Below are 18,185 nucleotides of genomic sequence, written 5' to 3'. Positions count from 1 at the left end.
ATATAAACAAAGCTAAGTCACTTTCATTAACCTTGGATCTTAGACCCGCTATATTCCAGCTGATGATAGATGAAGCTTTCAAAGTGGTGTTCGTAGAAGGGGCAGAGGATAGTGTGAAGGCAGGAACTTATGTTTTTTGGGTGGATTGAGTTGTAATCAATGTTACCCTCAACAGTACCTCTCACTCCTAGATAACTAGACTACCCAACACTAAATGTAATGCACTACAAGCAGTTGACTTGCATTAACAGAAGCAGACCCCTAGCTAGATTCTGTTATGTTATGGGCAAGTTGCAGAACATTAGCAAGAACAATCACATATGGGCAGCAGGCCAGAGGAAAATGGATGACAGACGGGGGCACGGTTAATGGTACCGACCATGGCATCGATTTATATCCATAACTGGCCCTTGTCCCTCTGATCCCCGTTCCTCAACCAGCAGTGGTTGTCCCCTTGGCTAGCTAGTGGAAGATAAGCTACAAGAAGTGGGGACGCCCATGTTCATTGGAAAGAACCCTACATTATTATCCAAAAGTGTTTGATATGCCACAGATTTCTGAGATACACCCTGGCCAGTAATAGAGGGAATCCAAATAACTTTAGGACCATCCCTATACTTAACCCCATGCCTTGCTAGATGATCTTCTATTGCCTATAATCGCTCATAAATGAGGCAAAAGCTACAGCCCGATATTACCATCACTTTGGAGCATAATGACTCCAACAAAAGCATTTAAATTGTTCAAGTAAAGCATACAGCATATTTTGTCCATCATTGGCTGATTGCATCGAGGTAGCAGAGTGTTGTACCTCTATGGCCCAAATTTTAGGCAGTTACTACTATCGCTTCACCCGTGGTTCCACAGCAGGCAAGGAAGATTAACCCCTTCGATGCTGGTGACGGAACCATTCCGTCATCAGTCACGGTTGAGCTGTGCTGATGACGGAATGGTTCCGTCATGAACAGACCCAGTTAAGGAATGTCCAGCACACTTAGGAAATCGGGGCCGCACGAAAGGTGTTAAGTAAGTGGGAAATGAAGATTCTATAGCAAAGTAGCAGCTGACCCCCCTGGGTGAACTAGCCGTTGTATCAAAAGTAGGTAGCTCTGAGGCTCCAGAGATCTATCAGATTCATCAGCTGGAAGAAAGAGGCATTGTCCCCCTAGCTCAATTTCTTTTGAAATAAGACCCACAGCCCTCACAAGGAAAACATCAATTGTTGCATTCTTAAGCACATTGGAATCATTTTCTCTGATTTTACACATATCCATAATTGGTAATTCGGTGAAGTGCAGGACTAAGTCACTTTTTTCCCATCTGAGTGGCAATAACCAAGTGTTCAGTTCAAAATACACACATATTAGTCTGGCGTCTAAAATACACACCATAAAGAGGGTATACACAATATCCTGCAGGTTATCTAACCACTTCTGGCCAGAAAATAAAGCATACCTTACCATTAAAAATCAAGGACTCTCTATGGTTAGAGTCAAATTCCCAGGGGCTTTTACTTAGAATTGTGCAGAAAAACATAGTGGTGTAGCAACAATACCTCATAACAGTGGGGGTGGCCCAACCTCTTTCGCCATTGGCCCAGGTGCAACTAGAGCACGTCTGTGCAGTGGAAATAGCCTTGGGGCTTTATAGCTTTGTGGGTGTACTTCCTCCTCCCTCTAGTCCTAGCTCCCGCTTCAGCCACTATGCAGGCTGGGACTTACAGTCACCCAAGAGTTCTGGTGTTTCCTGTATCCCCAGCCCCCACTCTTCAGTGACAAGAAAGTAGTCTAAGGTGGGTGTTGGCTAAATCATCCCCACGAGGGAGTACACAAGATCCCAATGGGGGAGGGGGAGGGGGGTGGTACAGTATTTTAGAAGTTTACTCTTTCCAGTGTGCGGTACAACTCTGGAAAACAAGTGAGGAAGGGAGAGGAGAAATCCCCCAGATCTCCGGCTGATTACAACACACTCTTTCTGGCACCCTCTACCAGTCTGAAGGCACACCACCCCAGCCCTAGTTCATCGGACTGACCCACTGATATCATGTGCCATCTTCAGAGCAACTAGTCCATGCTCCACTCTGCCCGTGCCCAGCCCAGTGCTCTCAGCTCTTCTCTGCAAACAGACTCTTGTCACCCAGGCAGCTCACGTGGCCAGGCCCCAGTTAGTTTCCTAGTAAGTCCTGCTCAGCCTCTGTGGCTCCTTCCAGGCTGCCAATCCGCACACTCGTGGCCATTCAGGCTTATTTCTCCAGCCCGCCACCATAGCCTCCCGCGAGACAGTTGCTACCTTTTCGAGGGGTCGCCTCTTTTTTGCTTGTAAACCATTAAAGATTTTCTTGGTGGGAAGACTGAGAAACCTCTTTGAAATTGTCACCAAGTCCATCCACTTTGAAACAACACAGCAGAAAGCACAAATGAAGCACATGTTTTTGTAACTCTGAAGTGTGCTGGAAACAAAGATTATAATAGGATCAAAGCAAATCAAGACACTTATCCTAGTGATGTGCAATTGGTAAATATGTGCTGAAATCCGATTTCCACACATTATCGTTTGTATATAGTCTTATTTGTAAAACTGAATCTCATGCAAATCTTGCAACCATTTTGATGTGAAATTTGCTGTCTGTAAATTACGGTGTACAATAAAACCAATTTTTAGTGATAAATTTGCAAAAGTGTGCTCCAAAATATATCACCGGCTGCATACCACACCCTTACCATCGTCCTTGTCACTGTCCTGCAGAATCGGCATGTCATTTGCTATATTTGTTCTTATTATTGCGTTTCTTATATAGCGCCTGAATCGACCCCCGAAGGGGTATCTCCGCGCTTGCCTTGGGAACCCGTCCTGGCTTTTCCCTGTGAGATAGCCCCTACAGGGCATCCCCAAGGTGAAAGCCAGGCATCCCGCCGGGGGGGGCCGTTGTGGAGATTAAGCAAGCTTAATGCCCAGAGTTGCAGAGTGTGAACCCATGATTAGGTCAGGCACCGAAGCGAGAATTATCGAGTCCACGGACATTTGAACTCAAGACCCTGCTGCGTCGGGAATTGAACCCTGGTCCCGGGTCTGACCTCTGCTTCAGGGTCTGCCTGCTCTGAAGGCAACAAGTCAGCGGTGCTGGAACAATTTTCAGAGTGGGGGTACTACCATCAGTGTTGCATCCCTGAAGTCTTAGGGATTGAGAAAAATCCAGGCATCACATATCATTCCAGACATAGAAAATATTCACCATGTTTGGTTCTGTCAAGAAACTTCTTCAGGGCTAATATCCCACCTCAAAATTCTTTGATAAAGAATTGTTCAAAGCTGATATCCTTCTTGCTAGGATTTGATAGTGCCTTAGCAGTAGTCCCTTGAATGACAAAATGTACCACAAGGAGCACACTCTGCCTTAACCTTGGTAACATATCCTTCCCTCCTACTACTAATGAACAATCTAATACTAACTAGTTTTGAACAATTCCTTATCAAATAATTTTTACCTGGTACATTAGCCCTGAACATGTTTCTCAGTGAAACTAAACACATTGGCTGATTGAATATTTTCTATTTCTGGAAAGATGAATAAAGAATGAATAATGGATTGGAACTGCAGCAACAATCTGTTGATTTATGTTTTGTCTCGGTCTCGTGGTGGTCCAACCCCAGCAGCTGTAATTCTGCAGGTGGTCGGCAGTGCTACGGTTGTCAGACCGCCACCGCGACTACAGCGGTCTTATGGACTGCCGTAGTCCGAATTAGGCCCTTAGTGGTCTTCAAAAAATATATGGTATACACACCCATACTGGATATCTGGCAATGATTCTGTCTGTCTTCAATTTATCTCTTATCTGGAACAATTTACATTCAGATCCATGACCATAACTTTGTAGTGCTGGTAGAGCTGGCCTTCAGCTTAATACCCCTGCAGTGAAAAGAATACTGCCTGCACTATGCAAAAGAAGGATGAAGAGAAGTATTAGTCCATGGCTCAAATACATCTAGATTGTGCATGAAAACTTTCCATGGAATTATGGAATTCATCTCCATCAGCAATGGGATCAATCTTTCAGGGCTGCAGTTTCTTTAATTTTGATCAGGTGGGCATTCTTTCAAAGCTAAATACTTTATATAGAGTTAAAGTATGATAGCCAAATTATTATTTTTGTTTGTCGTTCTATGGGTAAACCTGGTTTGTGATTTTGATTTCACCTATTTACATAAGCCACACAAGAAATTCAAGAAAGTATTGATCTCTGGGTTCAATTTTCTAACAGTGGAGTGTAAGATTTTTCTGTTGGGGAAACCCTGCACTTCCAGTCCTCTAAGAGCGGCTTTGAAAATGATACATACAGAATAATCTCAGAATCTGCTCACTCTTGCTTTCAATCAATCATAATTTACTGATCACGCAATAGGATATACAGGTACTTGTAGGCCCTGAAGGCTTATTAGAACAGCCAGGTCTTGAAGGTCATTTGGAATTCTAGAAGTGAGGTGATGGTCCAGAAGTGTGTGGGGAGGCTGTTCTGGGTCTTTGCTGCAATGTGGGAGAAGACGCGTCCTTCACTTCTGCTTTGATAGATGTGGGGAGTATGAGCAAATGAAAGGGAGGTGGAGCATAGTCTTCTCGATGGATAGTGGAAGTTGAGGCGGTGGCTAATGTAAGTCTTATTTGTAAAACTGAATCTCATGCAAATTTTGCAACCATTTTGATGTGAAATTTGCTGTCTGTAAATTACGGTGTACAATAAAACCAATTTTTAGTGATAAATTTGCAAAAGTGTGCTCCAAAATATATCACCGGCTGCATACCACACCCTTACCATCGTCATTGTCACTGTCCTGCAGAATCGGCATGTCATTTGCTATATTTGTTCTTGAAGGCAACAAGTCAGTGGTGCTGGAACAATTTTCAGAGTGGGGGTACTACCATCAGTGTTACATCCCTGAAGTGTTAGGGATTGAGAAAAATCCAGGCATCACATATCATTCCAGACATAGAAAATATTCACCATGTTTGGTTCTGTCAAGAAACTTCTTCAGGGCTAATATCCCACCTCAAAATTCTTTGATAAAGAAATGTTCAAAGCTGATATCCTTCTTGCTAGGATTTGATAGTGCCTTAGCAGTAGTCCCTTGAATGACAAAATGTACCACAAGGAGCACACTCTGCCTTAACCTTGGTAACATATCCTTCCCTCCTACTACTAATGAACAATCTAATACTAACTAGTTTTGAACAATTCCTTATCAAATAATTTTTACCTGGTATATTAGCCCTGAACTTGTTTCCCAGTGAAACTAAACACATTGGCTGATTGAATATTTTCTATTTCTGGAAAGATGAATAAAGAATGAATAATGGATTGGAACTGCAGCAACAATCTGTTGATTTATGTTTTGTATCTACTACAGGGCCTCAACCTAGCTGCGCAAATAGTGGGATCTGTCAGTAGATGTTCCCTTAGTATTCTCACCTGAGTTCTGTACATTAAAGAATGGATACAGGAGGCAATATTCTCTTTTGAAGCCTAGCTACTATCGTTCATCTTTTCATGAACATTGCACCACACTGCTACATTGAGTTATTTTCTACATGCTCAGGAGGGGTTCTGCTATCAAGTGGTCCAGGAAAGCTCTGCCCGGCCCCCTCACTGTTTCTAGTCATCCCACCTGGATGAACCATTCCATGCTGGCTGAGAATGGCAAAGGTTGAGGCTTGTGGATAGACTCTGAGCCTTGTCAAGTCACGAGTTTGCTGCAACACTAAGACAGTCATCATGGAAATATTACATTTCTACTGCTGCTTCTCACCTCTGCTGAAGAGTCAGTTTACGTGTAGATTTACTGACTTGATACGGCACAAAACGAGGCACTAGATCCGGACCCAGTTTTAGGTAAGCTCCTCTGTTGCTTCCTTCTTCATAATAGTTGGAGGCAGAAAAAATTGTGACAACCTGTGTTTAAAGAAGAAAAAACATATATTCATCACATATTATTCTTAGAATGGTCTAATCTAGGAGGAGTAATGGGGAACACTGCAAAATTTGTATTTATGAATACCTTTAAAAGCTCTTAATAATTTTCTATATTTTCAGTATCCTGAAAATATAAACACTCAGGGCTTGATTATGAGTTTGGTGGTCCTGGAGCCGGTTCCCACGCCACCACGCTACTCCAGGACTGCCAAAGCTGACCGCACACCGTCCGCCGGATTATGAGTTAAAGTTCGGCAGCCGGTCCTGCAGCGGCTGGCCCACAGCACTGCCTTTTAAAGACTCATAGGAGAACCTTAGAAAAGCAGCGCCATGGGCCAGCCACATTACGTTCGGTACTGCATGCACTGTAAAGTCCATTCTGTCCTGGAACTGGGGTGCAGAAAGACAGGAGGCACACCATGTGACCCCCTGCATGCACCCCCATGCACAGGGGCAAGCGGAAGCCATGTGGGGCCCCCTTTCTTTCCTCAGCGCCAACAGTTAGATGGAGGAAGAATTTCCATGACGCCACTGGCAGTGAGGAAAGTCATAATATGCTTGTCAGTGCCTCAGGGCACCAGCAAGCATATTGCAGCCCTCAGACCTTCGTGGGACTGCCAGGGAATGAGGTTTCCTGGCAGTTGCAGCGGTCTCGTGGTGGTCCAACCCCAGCAGCTGTAATACTGCGGGTGGTCGGCAGTGCTACGGTTGTCAGACCGCCACCGCGACTACAGCGGTCTTATGGACTGCCGTAGTTCGAATTAGGCCCTTAGTGGTCTTCAAAAAATATATGGTATACCCACCCATACTGGATAGCTGGCAATGATTCTGTCTGTCTTCAATTTATCTCTTATCTGGAAAAATTTACATTCAGATCCATGACCATAACTTTGTAGTGCTGGTAGAGCTGGCCTTCAGCTTAATACCCCTGCAGTGAAAAGAATACTGCCTGCACTATGCAAAAGAAGGATGAAGAGAAGTATTAGTCCATGGCTCAAATACATCTAGATTGTGCATGAAAACTTTCCATGGAATTATGGAATTCATCTCCATCAGCAATGGGATCAATCTTTCAGGGCTGCAGTTTATTTAATTTTGATCAGGTGGGCATTCTTTCGGAACTAAATACCCTATATAGAGTTAAAGTATGATAGCCAAATTATTATTTTTGTTTGTCGTTCTATGGGTAAACCTGGTTTGTGATTTTGATTTCACCTATTTACATAAGCCACACAAGAAATTCAAGAAAGTATTGATCTCTGGGTTCAATTTTCTAACAGTGGAGTGTAAGATTTTTCTGTTGGGGAAACCCTGCACTTCCAGTCCTCTAAGAGCGGCTTTGAAAATGATACATACAGAATAATCTCAGAATCTGCTCACTCTTGCTTTCAATCAATCATAATTTACTGATCACGCAATAGGATATACAGGTACTTGTAGGCCCTGAAGGCTTATTGGAACAGCCAGGTCTTGAAGGCCATTTGGAATTCTAGAAGTGAGGTGATGGTCCAGAAGTGTGTGGGGAGGCTGTTCTGGGTCTTTGCTGCAATGTGGGAGAAGACGCGTCCTTCACTTCTGCTTTGATAGATGTGGGGAGTATGAGCAAATGAAAGGGAGGTGGAGCATAGTCTTCTCGATGGATTGTGGAAGTTGAGGCGGTGGCTAATGTAAGTGGGACCTTGGTTGTGTAGAGCCTTGTGTGCGTGGGTGAGAAGCTTGAATTGGTATCTCTTCTGTAAGGGGAGCCAGTAGAGTTTCCTGAGGTGGGATGTGATGTAGGTTAGTCGGGGAAGGCCGAGGATGAGTCTGGCTGCGGCTTTCTGTATGGTCTGGAGTCCCTGAGGAAGGTGTGCGGCGATTCATACATAGAGGGCATTGCCGTAGTCCAGTCGACTGGTGATGAGGGCATGTGTCACGGTACAACTTGTGTGTAGGGTTAGCCTCTTGAAGGTCTTACATAGCATGCACAGACTAGGGAAGCATGTGGAGGAGATGGCGGTGATCTGTGATTTCGTGGTGAGCTTGTTGTCAATGATGATTCTGAGGTTTCTGGCGTGGTTTGAGGGATCAGGACTTCCGTCTTCTCTGTGTTCAGCTGAAGGCAGTTGCTCTTCATCAGTCGGTGACATTTGTCATGCATCTTTGGATGTTGGTTCAAGTGGTAGTGGAGTTGTCAGTGAATGAGAGGATGAGTTGGATGTCATCTGCATAGGAAATTATGTTGTGACCGTGAGATCTGATGATGTTGGCCAGCAGGGTCCCATATGCATTGAAGAGCGTGGGGGAACATCACGTAATCTCCTTGGGTTTAGAGGTGAAAAGTGTGAGGTGGATCCTCTGGGTTCTTCAGGTGAAGAAGGAGGTGATTTATCTGAGCATGTCCCCTTGGATGCCAATGTGGTATAGTCTTACTCCAGGAGTTTCATGAGTTGATTATGGATGATCTTTTCCAGTGCCTTCACTGGGAAAGGAAGCAGGGAGATTGGCCAGTAGTTTTTGAGTTTGCTAGTGTCGGCGGAGTTTTTTTGAGTAGTGGTCTGACCTTGGTGTGTTTCCAAGCATCAGGAAATGTTGCAGTGGTGATAGATGGGATGAGTAGATTGGTGAGTTCTTGGCCGATCATTTGATTTCCAAGGTTGAATATGTGGTGCTGGCATGGGTCTGTGGGAGCACCTGAGTGGATGGATTTCATGGTGGAAGTAATGTCCTGGGTGGAGAGGATGTTCCAGGTGGTTAGTGTGTGTTTCATGTCAGTTTTGGTGGTGGCGTATCTGTCAAGAAAGTCTGTAGGTGTTGGTTGGGGTTTGAAGTTTCTGTATATGGTTGATTATAACAAGTAGAGATCTTTTTGAACAAGAAGTGGGTGAAGTTGTCGTACAGCTACTGTGAGGGGGCGATGTTGTTTTCTCTGGCAGCCGGGTTGGAGAATTTCTTAATGATGTTGAAAAGTGCTTTGCTGTTGTTGGTGCTGGTTATGATGTGTGCGGCAAAGGCTGTCTTCTTTGTTGCACTCAGCAGGTGGTGGTAGAGGTTGAGAGAGGTCTTGAAGGCTGCTGGCAAAGAACCTCCTTGAGGGAGACCAGTCGGGCATTGCAGTGCCGGTCAAACAAGGAGCACGCTCTATAATGAATCTTCGCGGTACAAAAAGGGGTGGTGATGTTTTTTGCAATTTTCACCCCGAGTGTGCTGGGTATACTCAGACGTGAGTCCCAGGCTCTCCACACCACTGGAGTCAAGCTATCCAGGCTGATGAAGGCTGATAGCCAGAAACCGGTCCTTGGATGCTTGATTCCGGTCTGGGAAAGACATGGCTTGGTAGATCGGACTGGACTGTTCCCATGAGGCACAGGGTCAGAGCTGATTTGCATATAGCCAGTGTCTAACCCAGGGTGGTGTGGAGTGCAAAAAAACGATGGATTTAGGCCCAGATCCTTGTACTGGGGTGAATGTATGACATTGTTCTACATTCTGTCCATCAACTGTGTTTTTTGCAATTTTCACCCCGAGTGTGCTGGGTATACTCAGACGTGCGTCCCAAGCTCTCCACACCACTGGAGTCAAGCTATCCAGGCTGATGAAGGCTGATAGCCAGAAACCGGTCCTTGGATGCTTGATTCCGATCTGGGAAAGACATGGCTTGGTAGTTCGGACTGGACTGTTCCCATGAGGCACAGGGTCAGAGCTGATTTGCATATAGCCAGTGTCTAACCCAGGGTGGTGTGGAGGGCAAAAGAACGATGGATTTAGGCCCAGATCCTTGTACTGGGGTGAATGTATGACATTGTTCTACATTCTGTCCATCAACTGTGTTTTTTGCAATTTTCACCCCGAGTGTGCTGGGTATACTCAGACGTGAGTCCCAGGCTCTCCACACCACTAGAGTCAAGCTATCCAGGCTGATGAAGGCTGATAGCCAGTAACGGGTCCTTGGATGCTTGATTCCGGTCTGGGAAAGACATGGCTTGGTAGTTCGAACTGGACTGTTCCCATGAGGCACAGGGTCAGAGCTGATTTGCATATAGCCAGTGTCTAACCCAGGGTGGTGTGGAGTGCAAAAAAACGATGGATTTAGGCCCAGATCCTTGTACTGGGGTGAATGTATGACATTGTTCTACATTCTGTCCATCAACTGTGTAGTTTGCAATTTTCACCCCGAGTGTGCTGGGTATACTCAGACGTGAGTCACAGGCTCTCCACACCACTGGAGTCAAGCTATCCAGGATGATGAAGGCTGATAACCAGAAACCGGTCCTTGGATGCTTGATTCCGGTCTGGGAAAGACATGGCTTGGTAGTTCGGACTGGACTGTTCCCATGAGGCGCAGGGTCAGAGCTGATTTGCATATAGCCAGTGTCTAACCCAGGGTGGTGTGGAGTGCAAAAAAACGATGGATTAGGCCCAGATCCTTGTACTGGGGAGAATGTATGACATTGTTTTACATTCTGTCCATCAACTGTGTTTTTTTCTATAATGAATCATGACACCCTTTTGGGTGTGTGAGGGCTCTTGCTCCTGAGCAATAAGACTCCCTACGCTGATTTCTCAGTCCATAACCAACCGCACATTCCTTATCTTTCTTCAAGAGGAACTGCATACCACTTTCTTGCGAGGATTAAGATACGTTAGCCGATTTTCCCATTATATTTCAAACCTACCCTTAGTTCACCAGTTTTGATTCAGGATGTTCTAATCCATGTTCTGACCAAGCACAGGTTCAAGTCAATCATATGACATTTCAGTCATAAACCTCAGGTAAGCTCTTGTAGTCGAATGAAATATCGGGCAGTCAAGGTGCCAAACTGCTGATCGGTATAAAAGATGCAATGCAGGAAATAAAAATATGCCTAAACATTTTCAGACATCCATCAAACATTTTCTCAACAGAGTGTATCTGTTGAGAAGATTAAGCATTGATAGGTATAAAGGCTCCAGAGCACTCCCGTTTGGTCCTGCGAGTTATACTTTGAGCCTGAATTGTGTGTGTTAGGGCCATATGTATCAAGCCTTTTTTGATTCGCAAAGGCCGAAATTCGCCGAATTTCGGCCTTTGCGAATCGCAAAAGGCTAATTAGCATAAATTGATATGCATCAAACAATCGCATCTTAAGGAATCGCAAATACTTGCGATTCCTTAATTTGCCATAGCATTTAAGGAATCGCAATTTTGCGATTCCTTAAATGCTATGTATGAAGCATTTTACTGTTGCGAATTCAGCTTAAGGAATTTTGAGAATTTGAGAATTATTTGGAAATCATTCCTATGGGCCTCCTGGCCCATAGGAATGCATTGGAAATCATTCCTTTATTGTGAATTCGCAAAATGCGAATTCGCAATTAAGGAAGATTAAGGAATCGCTAATAAAAAGCGAATTTCTTCATACATACCATTTTGCGATTCCTAAATAGCGATTCCTTAAAAATCGCTATTTAGGAATCGCAAAACGGCCTAAGGGCCATATGTATCATAGTTCCGTTTTGCGATTCCTAAATAGCGATTTTAAGGAATGATTTCCAAATAATTCTCAAATTGTGAAATCGCAATTTGCTAATCGCAATTTGAGAATTATTACAAGGGTGCAGGGGTGTCTCACGGACACCCTACTGCACCCCTGTAAATCACATGTGTGTGTGCATATGGCGCACATACATGCCCTATGGGCATGTATGTGCGTCACATGCCACATTCATAAATACAAATTAGTGTATTTTGAACAGAAATCGCAATTTACCACCAACTGGAAGTTGGTGGTAAATTGCGATTCCTTAAGCTGAATTCGCAACAGTAAAATGCTACATACATAGCATACATAGCATTTAAGGAATCGCAAAATTGCGATTCCTTAAATGCTATGGCAAATTAAGGAATCGCAAGTATTTGCGATTCCTTAAGATGCGATTGTTTGATACATATCAATTTATGCTAATTAGCCTTTTGCGATTCGCAAAGGCCGAAATTCGGCGAATTTCGGCCTTTGCGAATCAAAAATGGCTTGCTACATATGGCCCTTACAGCCAGATTCATGAAGGTGAATTGCGCTCGCAAAGGGCCAGATTCTCAGAATCTGGCTCTTTGCGAGCGCAATTTTTGCATTTGGGATTTATCATCCCAAATGCAAAAATCGGTAATAGCGATTTCGCTATTTTGCGAGGAATTACATTTAAGGAATCTCTATTTGAGATTCCTTAAATGCAATTCATCATCCATTTTACAATTGCGAATTCGCAATTTCGGCCCGCTATTTACTGCGAGGTCAAACCTCGTGGTAAATAGCGAAAACTTTAAAAGCATTTTTCTAAGTTTCATGTTGCACACACACATGTCCTTTGGACATGTGTGTGCGCAACACCTGTTTAAATTTGAATTTAAGGGGTGCTACAGGGTGTCCTTTGGACACCCCTGGCACCCTTTAAATCGCTATCTTATTTGCGATTAGCTAATTGCTAATCGCAAATAAGGAATACTCCCCATTCATTCCTATGGGCCTTTTGGGTGAGGAGTTATTCCTTATTTGCGATTAGCAATTTGCTAATCGCAAATAAGGAATGTGTAGGAATCGCATTTTATTTTGCGATTCCTACATGAATCCCGTTTTGTGAGTCTGTAATAGCGATTCCTTATGAATCGCTATTATAGACTTGCAAAACGGGTCTTTGGTGAATCAGGCTGTTAGTCACTAGAGGTTCAAAGGAATTGTCACAGGTTGAAAATCATCTAAAACAGTCTGGGAATGAAATAGTGTGAGGTTTTGAAAAGTTTAGGCACTACTAGATAAAAACTGGCAAAAGTAATTGTATCCATTTAGACGCAAACATAGTCTGAAGTAGAAAGAGACAGCAAGAATGTGGAAGTCACATGAAACTGCGAATGGTGTTTTTCAGTCAAGTTCATGATTAGTAGTTGAATGTAGCAATTGTTTCCTCCAGAATTCTAAGCCCAGCTTCATTCAGAATGTGAAATTTTGGGCACATGTACCAAAATATTAGAGTTAAGTACCAATCTAAATTAAATTTAATTGTGTTTGAACTGGGTTTATAAACTGCACAACGTGGAGTTAAGGGAATCTAATCACAGAAATCCCTTTCTAAGTTTGCACTGCATGGAAGAAGAAGGTAGGTCTGGAAACAGCTTCAGCCGCTCTTTAGACCTGGGACTAGGCAAACATGAATGACCAGAGAGATTCACCTATTACCACCTTCCAGCTGGTAGTTGGTATCCACTCCATCACAGAAAATGTTTTTCAGTGTTATTCTAAAGTTACAGCTGACAACATTTGATCAGCCAAGGAGAGAGGAAGTCAGAGCTGAGATCCAATGATGCGATAGTTGACTGACCAATGAGACAAAGGTCTCTTCTGCGTCACCTGTTTCAAATTGCCAAGTCTGGTTTTCCACATCTTAATAAACTCAATGTGTTATTTTGCATGCTGCTATGGATCTGGACATTCCCAGGACGGTTGTGGGGGGCTCTGGCTGCTTCAACCCTCCAGTCATTTCTCAACTCTGGAATGAGTTATAAGATGGAAAGTCTATTACAGGGTCTGACACTTGCTGAAAAAGAGACTGTGTTGACAAATGGGATACAAGGGATAAGGACGCCAGAAATGGTGTCTTAAAAACCAAGGAGCCACCAGATCCAATTCATAAGCAAAAATAGAGGAGAGACTCTGGCCCCTCGGAAATCAGAGGAAACAAACTTACATCCAGTCAGAGAAGATTACACAGGCCGTGAGAGACATCAGAAATGTCTTTTAAAATAGTAGACTTTCATCAACAACTCATTAAACAAAAATTACTCAGAGGAACATTTGCTCCTAATAGACCACTTTTAAAATGCTGCTTATACATGTGTGAGATGCTGAGCTGAAATGCAGGACATACCAGGCTCTCCACGACATTATAATACATTTTACAAGCATAATTAGTTCTAAGGTAAATTCTCTTACCTTCCCATCATGGCATAACTCATAACCTTCCTGTTTGCACTCATGAGACCTGATGAGCATCTTCAGATTGTGCTTGTCAAGTATTTTTGAGGTAACATCTGGCCCAAAGTAGCAACCCCCTCCTCGAAAGCTGTTTGGTGAGCAGCCATTGTGGTTTCTCGGATCACTCCAAAGGATATCTATCACCTAGAGAGAGAACATTGTCTCCTGTTATCATAGGAGGAGAAATAGTAAGCAACATATCTTTCAGCAGAACACACTTTTTACGAAACAGTATGTATTTCACTTGTCCTGTGTAATGGCTATTTCTCTCATTTCCTTGATGCTTATGCTGTTAAAAGCAATTCCATGTTTGATGCTTAGAAGGTGTGGATACTGGAACCTGGTTGGATTGTGGTTAGATCGACATAGTCCTGATTTTAAAAAGTCAGCAAACGTGCTGTGTACATTGGAAATGGGCTGCTCACAAATGAATGGGCAGTTTTTAAAGGGGAGTATGATTTTTAAAGTTTGGTCTCTCAAAACATTTGAGGCTATAATTTAAAAGATGTAAAAAAATGACTTCAGAGGTGGATGGAGAAGCAGAGGAATCGAAGTGCATGGGTCCTAACAGATAAGTCTGGAAAGCCTTCAACACCGTCTCCCACCACACTCTCACCGCCAGACTACACAATGCCAGCATACAGGGAACTGCCCTCGACTGGATACTTTCACGATTCGCTCCCTATGTTCTCGTGTCCACCACCAGGGGGCTGAACTGTGGGACTCTCCAGTGTTCTAATATGCTTCCTGACACTCCCCTGCATGCATATCTTGACTTCCAGCCATTTGGACACTATTTGGGAATTGACATCCATTCCTAATCCATGCCGGGTTTTGTGAAAGCCAGCCTGCTTAGACTTAAAGCCAGCCTACTCATGCCTGAAACTCCATTACCCAGAATTCCCTGCTCACTGCTTTGTCTCCACCCCTGCAGGCCAAGGATGGGTGGAGGAATTCAGCTCACCTGTGGCTGGCTGCTGCTAGCCTGCTCACACCAGCTGCATGTGATTACTGTGAGCTCTTTTAAGCCCCAGCTCCCTTCAGGCAAAGGTTGGTCATTGTAGCTGTTTTCCGGTGAGACCAATCCTTGTTTCCAGAGTTCCCTGAGCTTTTGCTATTCTTGTTTCCAGTGTTTCCTGAGCTTTAATTATGCCTTGTTCCTGGCCTGCTGCTGTTTTCCCTGTTCCTGAATTAGCACTGCCTGCAGTTCTACCCTGACCCCATAGCCTTAGTATTCCTTGTTCCTGAACTGCAGCAGTTTCCCTTCTACCTTGTTTCCCGAGTTCCTGTGCTATAGTTATTCTTTGTTCCTGGGCTTAGCTATTTCTTATTCCTGATTTGCACTGCTTGCAGTGCTCTCTTGACTCCTTGTTTCCTGGGCTGTAGCTATGTCCTGTTTCCTTGAACCAGTATTGCCTGCAGTGCTACCTTGACTCCTGAAGCTTTGGTAGTTCCCTGTTCCTGAACCAGCACTGCCTGCAGTGCTGCCTTGACTACTGAGCCTTAGCTCACTTCTTGTTCCTGCCCCAGCACTGCCTTCTATGCTACTTTGTTTTCTTGATTCCTTAACCTGCACTATTCTAGTATACCCTTGTAGCCTCCCCTTCTGTATATCCGTTTCCAGTCCCTGCCTTGCTTCCCATGTCCTTGGTTCCAGTTCTAGTTTGCTGCCTTTCTATTCTGCTGTCTTACTTCTGTTACCTTGTATGTTTGTTACCTGCTTTCTGCCAAGTGTGCCCTGTCATTTCCTTCCTTTCCTGTTAAGCACTCCTCCTTGCTAGCTCCTTGTCTATTGTGCTTGTGTTTAGTTCTACCCCTTTGCTGTTACTGCCTTGCACGTTCCTGTTTGATCGCCAGGATCCATGGGCTCAGCTGACTACCTAGGTGGTGTTTCTTGTTCACTGTGAGTTTTGTCTTTGAGTTACATTTATAACATCTCTATAGGTATAAGCTTCACAGACCCTGCCTTTGCATGCATATCCTACATGTGGGTATTTGCAGACAGTATCTGTAACAGCAATTGCGGGTAAGAAACTTACTGAGCTTCAGTCTTACCATGTGGAGCTCCTGAGTGCTTTACCCCACACCCCCCTTTATTGTTAATGTTGTATTATATATATGTCTTGCACATCAGTCTTGGGTGTAGTTAGTCTGAATGCTAAATTGCCTTGTGAGTGCCCTTCCTTTCTGAGTCTTACCCATATTGTTCACTTGTACAGGCTTCCCCTTTGGATCCCTTTTCTCCTCTGACTCCCTGTATGATCCTGGGCAGCACTGGACTCCTCCTTTCTGTGTACGTCTTCTACCCAGTTCCTAGTCCTTGTCCAAGTCCCTGACTGTGTTCCCCACATAGTCCCGGACAGTCCCTGACAGATACGCTCCTTCCTCACCGGCCGAACCCAAAGAATCAGACTCCCGCCTTTCCTCTCCAAACCCACAGAGATCAACTATGGAGTACCCCAAGGATCATCGCTCAGCACCACGCTCTTCAACATCTACATGGCCCTCCTCGCACCCATTGTCAGACAGCATGGACTCAGCATTGTATCCTACGCCAATGAAACCCAGTTCATCCTCTCCCTCACGAAGCAACCCGACGCCACCAGACTCCGCTTCCAGGAAGGAATGAAAGACATCCCATCCTGGATGAGCAGCAGCAGCCTGAAGCTCAACTCGGAGAAGACAGGAGTCCTCGTCCTCGGACCCACACCCTCAGCATGCGACAACACCTGGTGGCCCACTGCCCTCTGCAACCTCCCACTCCATGGACCAAGTCTGGAACCTCGGCATCATACTCAACTCCTCCCTGACCATGAGCCGACAAATCAACGCCGTCTCCTCCTCGTGCTTCAACACCCTCCCCATACTTCGCATGACCTTCAAGTGGATCCCCCCCGAATCCAGGAAGACCCTCACCCACACACTCATAACAAGCAGACTGAAGAGCCTACTTCTACATCGCGGCAAAGACCTGGACAGAGCTCTCGCTCAAAATCAGACGTTCCCCCAATCTGCACATCTTCCGGAAGAGCCTCAAGGGTTATAGGGCAGCAATGTTATTTACAGTCAAGGCTTTTTTTCTGAATCCAGTTTGGCAATAAGGAATCAAGTTTTACTCCTCTCTCTAGCTTTCTAGATCTTTTAGAATGATACATGCATATGCCTTGTCATCTACGTCAAGTAAGGCCATGATACCGTGATTTGCATGATCCTATGTGTTCCCCTTCTTGTGGATCAGATGCAGAAGGGATCTACACCTTGATTCTGGGACCTGGGCATATATACAGGAGGCTTTATACAATGGTGTCAGATAACATCCGCTTTGACCAAGTATCTTGGCTGGCCATTTGGTCTGGACGCCTGTCGGCTCCTTTCAATTTTAGCAAGTGTCTAACAATTTTTTTAGATATATGGCGGTCCATGGGGTGCTGCTTACTCCAGACAGTTTTTTTGTTTATTTTGTTTTTTACTTTTCAAAAAGCTTTATTAAAGACCAACAGTAGACGTACATTTCCGCTTACTGCCTACAACCATTTTTCGTCTGGCATGGCAACATTGCATATATAAAAGACGGATAGTTATCGGGGATAGGTGGGTACACAGCAAGCTGCCTACAACCCCTTCGGGCCGGCGGCGTTAGTAAAGGTATTCGGCAGTGAAGGCTAAGTCACCATTGCAAACATATATGGTATTTATAATAATAATGCACAAACAAAGGCGTTTTGCAGAAGAAAAAGAAAAAGAAAACCTAATTCCACTAATATATCACGTTAGCAAAATCGTAATCGTGATGAGTAGGTGTTGTGGCCCATGAGTACAATATTCTACGACATACATCATCTCAAGCCTGCTGATGCACAGCAGGTGCACGTGTTGCTGAGGGGGGCCGTCAGAGAGTAGATGATACTTATTATGAGGTGTTTGCGCTATTAGTCGCAGCGTGTTCTATTAGATAGGTTTGCAACGGACCCCATATATCTCTTGGGCGTGAAGGAGGGGGTTGTAGGTCTGCATATATGTGTAGCTTCTCCTGGCAATATACCAGGTCCTGGGCCAGTCCTTAAATTTCGGCGCTCTCCCCCTCCCCCATCTGCAGGAGATTTTTCTTTTAGCGAGTAGTAGAGCCATGGAGGTGTATTTCCTCATTTTAGCAGCAATGGGTTCGGTATATCCCAACAGCGCAGTGAATGGGTCAGTAGGGATGTGCAGGCCAGTCATAAGGTCCAGTGCAGCAAGC

At 44.4% G+C, this 18,185-nt stretch overlaps 1 protein-coding gene across 1 annotated transcript in view; it reads right to left on the bottom strand.

Moving 5' to 3' along the window:
- Positions 1–18,185, bottom strand: part of PPEF1 (protein phosphatase with EF-hand domain 1) — a 384,922-nt gene that overhangs the window by 48,617 nt on the left and 318,120 nt on the right. The window contains exons 12-13 of the mRNA XM_086933308.1: positions 13,907–14,092; positions 5,800–5,942 (exon numbers count right to left, since the gene is read on the bottom strand). Of these exons, the coding sequence (XP_086789434.1) occupies positions 5,800–5,942; positions 13,907–14,092 (329 nt within the window). The remainder of the gene's footprint in view (positions 1–5,799; positions 5,943–13,906; positions 14,093–18,185) is intronic.

The sequence above is a fragment of the Lissotriton vulgaris genome, chromosome 8 (assembly GCF_964263255.1).
Source record: "Lissotriton vulgaris chromosome 8, aLisVul1.2, whole genome shotgun sequence".
Taxonomy (NCBI): domain Eukaryota; kingdom Metazoa; phylum Chordata; class Amphibia; order Caudata; family Salamandridae; genus Lissotriton; species Lissotriton vulgaris.
The sequence above is the reverse complement of the archived record's forward strand: the minus strand, read 5'-3'. Positions and strand labels throughout refer to the sequence as shown.